The sequence below is a fragment of the Chlorella variabilis genome, assembly GCF_000147415.1.
Source record: "Chlorella variabilis unplaced genomic scaffold CHLNCscaffold_10, whole genome shotgun sequence".
In the NCBI taxonomy this organism is placed as follows: Eukaryota; Viridiplantae; Chlorophyta; class Trebouxiophyceae; order Chlorellales; family Chlorellaceae; genus Chlorella; species Chlorella variabilis.
The window spans coordinates 824,403-832,606 of NW_005435078.1; the positions used below are offsets into that span (position 1 = coordinate 824,403).

General features: G+C 69.7%; 4 protein-coding genes across 4 annotated transcripts in view; 2 read left to right on the forward strand and 2 right to left on the reverse strand.

The window, feature by feature from the left end:
• The window catches only part of CHLNCDRAFT_52326 (hypothetical protein), a gene marked incomplete at both ends in the record, with an annotated part of 6,720 nt that extends 3,095 nt beyond the window's left edge, over window positions 1-3,625 (reverse strand). Inside the window, 10 exons of the mRNA XM_005847721.1 lie at window positions 88-223; window positions 447-536; window positions 974-1,128; window positions 1,400-1,568; window positions 1,760-1,879; window positions 2,128-2,181; window positions 2,411-2,481; window positions 2,756-2,869; window positions 3,102-3,236; window positions 3,517-3,625. Coding sequence (XP_005847783.1) covers window positions 88-223; window positions 447-536; window positions 974-1,128; window positions 1,400-1,568; window positions 1,760-1,879; window positions 2,128-2,181; window positions 2,411-2,481; window positions 2,756-2,869; window positions 3,102-3,236; window positions 3,517-3,625 — 1,153 coding nt within the window. The remainder of the gene's footprint in view (window positions 1-87; window positions 224-446; window positions 537-973; window positions 1,129-1,399; window positions 1,569-1,759; window positions 1,880-2,127; window positions 2,182-2,410; window positions 2,482-2,755; window positions 2,870-3,101; window positions 3,237-3,516) is intronic.
• A 496-nt stretch (window positions 3,626-4,121) lies between these two features.
• Window positions 4,122-5,849, forward strand: CHLNCDRAFT_59671 (hypothetical protein). Its single transcript, XM_005847554.1, has 5 exons — window positions 4,122-4,299; window positions 4,480-4,635; window positions 4,849-4,909; window positions 5,171-5,277; window positions 5,441-5,849. Exons 1-5 carry the CDS (start codon window positions 4,297-4,299, stop codon window positions 5,603-5,605), a joined length of 492 nt encoding a protein of 163 aa, XP_005847616.1. The 5' UTR covers window positions 4,122-4,296; the 3' UTR covers window positions 5,606-5,849.
• Window positions 5,850-6,200: 351 nt separating this feature from the next.
• On the forward strand, window positions 6,201-6,909 carry CHLNCDRAFT_133927 (hypothetical protein; the record flags this gene model as incomplete). The annotated part of the gene is made up of 3 exons (XM_005847555.1): window positions 6,201-6,294; window positions 6,455-6,578; window positions 6,708-6,909. The coding sequence occupies 3 exons, from the start codon at window positions 6,201-6,203 to the stop codon at window positions 6,907-6,909; spliced, it is 420 nt and encodes a 139-aa protein (XP_005847617.1).
• A 167-nt stretch (window positions 6,910-7,076) lies between these two features.
• Window positions 7,077-8,204, reverse strand: part of CHLNCDRAFT_133928 (hypothetical protein) — a gene marked incomplete at both ends in the record, with an annotated part of 4,046 nt that continues 2,918 nt past the window's right edge. The window contains 3 exons of the mRNA XM_005847722.1: window positions 7,077-7,478; window positions 7,667-7,774; window positions 8,037-8,192. Of these exons, the coding sequence (XP_005847784.1) occupies window positions 7,077-7,478; window positions 7,667-7,774; window positions 8,037-8,192 (666 nt within the window). The remainder of the gene's footprint in view (window positions 7,479-7,666; window positions 7,775-8,036; window positions 8,193-8,204) is intronic.

Here is an 8,204-nt window from a genome sequence, read left to right on the forward strand (position 1 = left end):
CCTCCCCTCGACACCCCGCACCAACAGCTGCGCACCCCACACCACAGCACACACACACACACACACCAGGCAAACGCCCACGCACACCAGGCACACACAGGCGCGCCCCCGCAAGCCCCACCTTTGTCATCTGGCTGGCCGAAACCTCCCCCGTCTCGCTCAGCTTGCCCAGCAGCGCCAGCCACGCCTCCTGGCTGGCCGCCTCCATGCCCAGCAGCAGCGCCTGCGGGGCGGTGCACGGGCAGGATCGGTCTGGCGGGTGACAATGGGCGGAGGGGGCGTGCTGGAAGGGTTCGCAAGGCAGAAGGCGTGGCTAGCGCGCCCTCCCTGACTCGCCCCCCTGCCTGCTGCCCGCCGCACCCTTAGCTGCGTGCCTGCTTGCCTCTGGCCCGAGCTGCCTTCCCTGCCAGCCACCCCCTGCCAGCTACCCCCTGGCTTCCACCAACCTGCTTGACGAGCTCGTGGTGGAAGAAAGGGACCGCCAGGTCACGCAGGATGCGCGCCACCTCCTCCTTGTCGCCGCTGGATGCATACTCCTGCAGGCAGGCAGGCAGGCGGGCACACAGAGGCACACACATACACGGTGCATGTGAGGCACGCGCAGGGCAGGAGGCACGTGAGAGGCAGGCTACTCGTGCAGGCAGGCAGTCAAAAGGTAGGCAGGCACACAGAGGCGCACAGAGGCACACACACCCACAGACAGGGCAGGAGGCACGTGAGAGGCAGCGGGGGCGGGGTGGCCACAGGCGCAGCCAAGCGGGCGTGCAGTATGGCGCTGCTGCCGCGGGTCATGGGGAAGCCGAGTGCAGCTGTGCCTGTGGCTCAGCCCTGCCTGCTCCCACTCACTCGCACAGCGCACACGCTGCCGCAACCGCCAGCCCACACAGCCACCACCACCGTCCCCCCGCGCCACCGCTGCCGGCCACGCTCTGCCAGCCTCACGCCGCCAGCCAGGCGCAGCACAGCGCCCCACCTGCAGCATGCTGCGGATGCTTTGCTTGGTCTCGTCAAACTTGAAGCCCGCGCCGCTGCCCCAGCAGCGCTGCAGGCGCTCGCCGCTGTGCTTGGCCCCCAGGTGCAGCCCGCACTTGGCCTGCAGCTCCGCGCCCAGCGAGGCCGGAGGGCCGTCTATGCGCGCCCAAACGCGGGGGGCAGCACGTTGTCCACGACCGTTTTGCGGGCGGAAAGAGGGGGGGGGGGGGGGGGGGACTTATTGTGCATGTGTGTGGGATGTGTGTGGTTGGTGTCGGTGTGTGTGCGATGCAGGTGGTGCACGCATGTGGCGCCCCCGGCCTCCCCCACAGGTCACATCCCACAAGACAAGCCCAGCCGCTGCCCCTGAAGCCTGCCCCGCCTGCGCGTGCGAACGGCGCCAGCCGCCGCCGCCTTGGCCGCCCACCCAGCACGCCACACGCAGCCCCCCAGCACCAGCACCAGCCAGCCCTGCCTGCGCACCTGCATATGAACAGCGCCAGCTGATCCACCACGTCCGGCACATCCAGCTTGAGGTCGTCCATTGCGTCGATGGCCGCCATGAAGCCCTTGCGCACCTGGCTGGGCACAATCACCTGGGCAAAGAGGGGGAGGGGGCGGCAGGGGAGGCGAGTGCGGCGGTGTGGGCGGCGGCAGGGAGGCCAGGGGACGGTGCGTGGCACCAGCAGGCCAGGTGTGGGGTGGGAGGCAGGCGGCGGAGGAGTTGCAGGCGGTGGCAGCCGCGCCGCCGCCGCCGTACCGCTGCCGTACTGCTGCCGTACCGCACCTCGTTGTACAGCGTGGACAGCAGCACGCTCGTCATCTCCCGCTCCCGGTCGTGCTTGTCCAGCGCGGTGGCCAGCGCCCGCTTCACAAAGTAGTGGCCAAACTCGGGGCGGTCCAGCTCCTGCAGGTGGTGGTGGGGGTGGGAGTGGGGGTGGTGGGGTGAGGAGCGGTGGGGCGGGGAGGGCAAGGAGGGTGAGCGCCCCGGTGTGTGGGGTCAGAGGTAGCCACAGGGGGCAGCTACAGGCGGCACCTCGACAATGGGCGACAGGCATGCCTCCACAGCCCACACCCCGGCGGCCTGCGCGCAGCCGGCTGGCCCGCATCCCCGCGCATGCGCCCCGCCGCCGCCTCACTTGCCTGCAGGCTGACCGCGGCCTCATTCAGGTCGCCGCTGTTGTAGTACTCCTCCAGCAGCATGGCCACCTGGCGCAGGGAGGAGAGCGGGGAGGAAAGCAGGGAGGAAAGCGGGCGGCAGGCAAGGTGTGTGTCTATGTGTCACACCAGCGGCGTGCTGGCAACGGCAGGTCGGCAGGGGCGGCAGCCAGGCCGGGCGGAGCCGGGCCACGCCACGCCGGCAGGCGGGGGAGGGGCAGCAGCGGCGGCGGCAGCAGCGGCGGCACCGGCAGCAGCTGCCGGGCAGCTTCCAGCTCACCGCCTTCTTGAACACCGCTATCTGCGTGGTTCGCTCCTCGTGGAACGACACCGTGCGGCTGTCGTCGTTGCCTGCGTCACACGCACGGCAGGGCGCAGGGGAGCGCTCAGCGCGGGCCGGCAGACGCCCCCGGCAGGTCGAAAAAGGTGCGGCGGCGGCGCTGCAAGCGCGGCAGCAGCTGGGGCAGCGGCAGCACGCCGAGCAAGGTTCGCCCGGCACCACGTGCAAGCACTTAAGCATGGCGGCATCAGTGCCGCCGCTACCGCCACCACCACCACCGCCGCCGCCACCACCAGCCAGCCAGCCAGCCAGCCAGCCAGCCAGGCGGCCACCACCGCCACCCACCGCTGTCGTAGTTTGGGTCATTGGGGTCCACAGCCGCCTCGTCGCCGTCGGGCATCAGCTGCGCGCCCCACGTGTACTTGCCGCCCGCGCCGCTCTTCTTGGTGCGGCCAGTGCCTGCGGCAGGGCCAAGGTGCAGCAGAGGAGCAGGGGAGCAGGGTCGGGGCCTGGTGTACGAAGCAGGTGGGGGCGGCGGGCCCGCCGGGCAGGGCAGGAGCCCCGATGAAAGGCGTCGTGGCCGGCATGCAGGCCCGCCTGCAGCAGGCGATCCCGCAGCCCTGCCATCCTGCATGCTCTGGCCGATGCCGCGCCCAGGCGTGCCGGCGCCGCTGCCGGCGCAGCCGCCCACCTTTTCCCTTGCGGTTGAGGTGGTGGTCGTGCTGCAGGTCGCGCTTGGTCTTGATGCCCTCGCTGTGCGGGTTCTTGCCCAGCTGCGGCTTGCTCACCGACTCCTCGCCGCTCGCTGCCACCGAGGGCGGTGCAGCTGCGCAGAGGTGCGGCAACGGGGCATGGCGAGGGGTGCGGCTGGGCTGCCGCGGCGAGAGGCAGCAGGGTGCGCATGGAGGCGCGGCGAGTGTGCTGGCGAGGCGAGGCTGACCCGTGCAAGTGCGGCGCATGGGCGGAGCATTCCGGGCGTGTCCGCAGGCGGTCCAGCGGCGGCCCCAGCGGCGGCCCCAGCGGCGGCCCAGCGCAAGCCCGCCGTGCACCATGCCACCCCCAGCGAGGGCCAGCATCCACTGGGCGCAGGCTGTGCGGCCACTCACGCTGCTCCGCGCGCTTCTTCGAAAGCGCCGCGTCCAGCGCCTCCCGCTGCTCTTGCGTCAGGAAGGACGGCGAGGGGCGCTCCCCTCCCACGTTGCCTGGCTTGCGCATTTCGAGCGTTCTGATGGCGGGGAGGGCCAGTTGAACAGCTTGGGGCACCTACATCGTGGCCCAGCAGAGGGGGTTTGCGGGAGCGGGAGGCCGGGCCTGCAGGGCCCACACCCCGGCCCGGCCCGGCTGGGAGAGCCGGCATCTCGTGTCGGGGCGCACCCGGAGGCTGCCAGGGAGTGTCGGCACGCGCTGGCAACCCCAACCCAGAGGAGCCTGCCGCCCAGTGCCTTGCGGGACCCACCTGGCACGCCCTGCTCCACCCAGCAGCCCCTGCTCGACTGCTGCTGCTTGATGCGGTCCCCTGGTTGCGGTCTTGCGAATGGGCGATGGGTCTGCGGTCACGGCGGTGTGGTGGGACTGTGGGCTGATGGGCGATCCAATCAATGCATGCCGCGATTGCGCTCCCCAACGCTCCATCCCTCCAGGGCATGAGCTGACTGGACTAGACACCTGGCGGTCTTTCGCAGAGCGGGAGTGCGCTATTGCCCAGTTCCCGTTCCAGTCAAAGCCTGGATCGCCTGTAGCCGCCTGTGGCACTCGCAAGACACGCGATCGACCACCTGCTTTGACTTGCACGACCGCTGCTTCTTTATGACGGCCTGCTAGACACGCGCAGCCGGGGCGTAGTCAGCCAGCAGCGCCGCAGGCGAGGAGGGCGCGGTTGCGGCGCAATGGTGCGTGGTGGGGCGCTGAGCGACTGCAGGCAGGCGCAGCGGGTGCAGGGCACGTGTCCCACCCGCTTGGAGCTCACCAGGCAGCCGGGGGCGCCGTGTGGGCGTCAAGCCGCAGCCACCCGCCGCTGCCGCCGCCACCCGCCTTGCACCCCACAGCCTCACGTGCCTCCTCCCCTGCAGATCCGCTTCGTGCTGCTGCTCAGCCGCCAGGGCAAGGTGCGGCTGGCCAAGTGGTACACCACGCTGAGCCAGAAGGAGCGGGGCAAGATCACCAAGGAGGTGTCCAACGTGGTGCTCGCCCGCCCCGCCAAGCTGTGCAACTTTGTGGACTGGAAGGTGGGCCTTCTGAGGGGGAGTGCGGCGCTGGGTTGGGTGCCACATAATGGATCAGCGAAGGGGGATCCATGGCGAGGGGGAAGAGCCTCGCCATGCAGACGCGGCAGAAACGCCGACGCCTCGCCATCCGCTGCGCGCGCGTCCGCTGCTGCCTGGGCTGAGTTTGCTGTGCGTCTGCTGTGTGCCTTGCTCCCCCTCCCGGTCTCCCGCCAGGACCAGAAGATTGTGTACAAGCGGTACGCCTCCCTGTACTTCATCGCCGGCATTGACCAGGGTGAGCACCCGCGGGGCGGTGGGATGTGTGTTGGCCGCTGCAAAGGCAGCTGGCTGCCGACTTGGTCCAGGTGTTGTGAGGTGGCCCCACCTGCCGCAGCCAGGCCATGCTGCTCCTGCTGTTGCCGCTGCCGTGCTTCAGCTGCCGCATGGGAGGGGCGCTGCTGGCTGGCTGCTGCGCTGCCGTGCTGGCGCTGGCCCAGGCCCGCCACCCAACACACAAGCCACTCTCCCACCGACGCACGCCCACCCACCCACGCAGACGACAACGAGCTGCTGACGCTGGAGGTGATCCACCAGTTTGTGGAGGTGCTGGACAAGTACTTTGGCAACGTGTGCGAGCTGGACCTCATCTTCAACTTCCACAAGGTGCCCGGCTGGGGGGCGGCGAGGGGGCGGTGCTGCCTGGGGGGCGGCCCCCACAAGCTGCAGCCTTGCCTGCACCTGCAGCTGCACCTCCAACTCGACTCGTCCTGCCCCCCTGCTCCTCACCCTTTCCCTTCTTCCTTGCACTCCCTCTCCCCGCCACCAGGCCTACTTCATCCTGGACGAGCTGCTGCTGGCGGGGGAGCTGCAGGAGACGAGCAAGAAGGCGGTGAGCCGCGTGATAGAGGCGCAGGACCAGCTCGTGGAGCAGGTCAAGGCGGGGAGCGTGAGCGAGACGGAGTTCACATCCTTCAGCGGGCCGCGCGGATAGGATAGGATGGAAGGAGCTGGGGGAGCAGATGCAGGACATAATGTTGCGCCTCATCTGAGGATGGCCCGGCTGGCGACAGCCGCGACAGGCGATGGCTGTAGGCCCGGTCCCCTCTCTTCATCGCCCATTGAGAGCACGTAGCCGAGTGTACAAACCTATCGTTCTGTGTATTCTACTGATTGACAGGCCCTGCAGCTTCTGCACCATCAATCTGAACCTTGTTCAAATTAAACTGCTGGGTCGCCGCGGAAGCTGGATGACACTGTGCCTGCTGGCCAGCCTGGGGGGCGACCACCCCGCTGTTCTGCTGCGCTCTGTTCTGCCTTCACCGGCCTTGCACGATTCAGGGGCAGTGATGCAGAAGAAAGTAGCCTTAGGGTTGGTTTTGGTGGTGGTGGCAGGTGAGAGCTGGGCAAGTTTGTTTGCAGGGCGGGCCAGCTGGCTCCCCTGACTCACTCCTGCCCACGCTCCTAGGCAGGCCTGGTGGCTGGCCAGGCGCCACCGGCGCCATCACCGGAGCAGCAGCCGTGCCCCGGCGGCGCCCAGTACACCGCCGCCGACTGCCCCAACGGCTCCTGCTACGCCAGCCAGCCCAATGGCTGCGGCAGCCGCTCCGCCGCCGCCATCAGCGCTGAGATTGCTGGACGACTGGCCCGCAGGCGAGGCTCCGCAGAGCTTAGGGGAGGGCTGTAGATGTGCCCATCTACAATCTTCATGCCGCTGGATGAGCTGCCTGGCAGCCTTGCAACGCCTGGCAGCCTCGGGATGCATGTGCCTGAGCAGAGCAGGGCAAGGCAGCAATGGCTGATGGGGGGAGACGTCCGCCTGCCCGCTTCCGCCTTGGCGCAGGCGTGGACTTCACCGCCGCCTGCGACCAGCACGACTTGTGCTACCGTGTCGTTGGGGCGGACAAGGGCGCCTGCGACAAAGCGTTCCTGGATGCGCTGCTTGCAGAGTGCGACCGGGCGCTCAGGTGAGGGCTTGGCATGGCGCGCCACAACCCGCCGCGGCTGGCATGCAGGCATGCTGCCCTCCCCTCCCGGGCAGTCCAGCGCAGCCCCGGCTGGGGCGCTCGCCATCACGCGCGTGCGTCGCTGTGCAGGTGTGTGGCCGCCGACGTTCCCATCCCGGGAGACGTTCTGTGCGGGGAAGGCGGCGGCGGCGGCAACCCGCTGCGGGGCGCCTGCGCCAGCCTGGCCCAGCTGTATTTCGAGGGCGTGGACAGGCTGGCCGGCGATGCGTTCCAAATCGACCAGGAGGAGCAGAAGCAGCATGTGGCGCAGTGCCAGGCGGGTGCGCGGTGAGCGGCGGCGGCAGCGCGGGGAGCGACTCGTGCAGCGTAGCAAGCAGCAAGCAGCTGCAGCCGGCTTTTTGTTTTCCCTGGACGGCTTGCCGAGCATGCACCTGATTTCGTCGGCTTTCGCACCAACTGTCGTTCACAGCACCACAAGCAGGGCCATCTGCCAACGTGTCACGCCACGGCCACTCCCGCCACCAGAGGCACCGCACCGTCGCCGCCGCCGGGGCTGGCGCTGCCGGGGCAGGCGACTCGGCACGCGCCAGGGCTGAGCCCCGCCGCCTCACCGCCGCCGCCCAGCTCCTGCCGCGCCACTGCCCGCTGCGCCGCCGCCGCTGCCGCCTTGTGCTGCGTCGCGGCCACCGCGGCTGGCGGTTCTGTGGGCTTGAAGGGCCTGAAGGCTGCCGGGAAGGGCTTGGGCACGCCCAGCTCTTCCGGGATGTAGGCCTGGGGCCGGGGCGAGGCGCAGGAGCGCACCGCCCCCAGCAGGCCGGCCGCCTTGAGCTGGCGCAGCTCGGCGGCCTGCGCCCGCACCTCCGCCTCCTCCGCACGGTCCCGCTCCATACGCTCAAATTCCTGCATCGGGGGGATGAGGGCAGCACAGCACAGCAGGCACATTGTGTCAGCGACGGTCGTGGGATGGGAGCTTCAGGCACGCAGCGCGGTGCTGCTGGGAGACAGACAGGCAGCCTGCGCGGCTGTAAGCAGCACCCGTGCAGCCAAGGCGGCAGCAAGGCATGCGGCAGGGCGGCGGGCGCCCCCACCTGGTCTGCGCCCGCGGTGGGCGGCCGCCCCGACGCCACGTTGACCTGCGCCGCCGCCAGCTCAGAGCGCAGCGCATCCCTGTCGGCGGCGCACTTGAGGGACAGCGCCTGCGTGTGGCAGAGCAATGGGCAGGCGCACCAGAGGCATGGGGCAGGAGGCGGGGGCGGGGGCCCACTGAAGCAATGCGTGTGGGCATGGGTGCATGCAGGCAGCGGACCTCGCCTGCCTGGCCACTTTGAAACCCTGCCAGCGCCTCCACTCGCACACAGCAGACTACACACACACCCTCACACCACACCACACCAATGCCACACCAACGCCACACCATACACCACCACCCACCCACCCACCCACACGTGCCACACGCACCTGGTACAGCGACAGCTCGCTCACGGCGGCCATCATGCGGCGCGTCAGCTGCTGCTGCCCCCGCCGCGCCTCGTTCATGCGCAGGCCGACGTCCAGCGCGGGGTGGCGCGCCGCGCACGCCTGCTCCACCAGCCCCTCCGTCAGCCGCTCCAGCTCCTCAAGCACAGA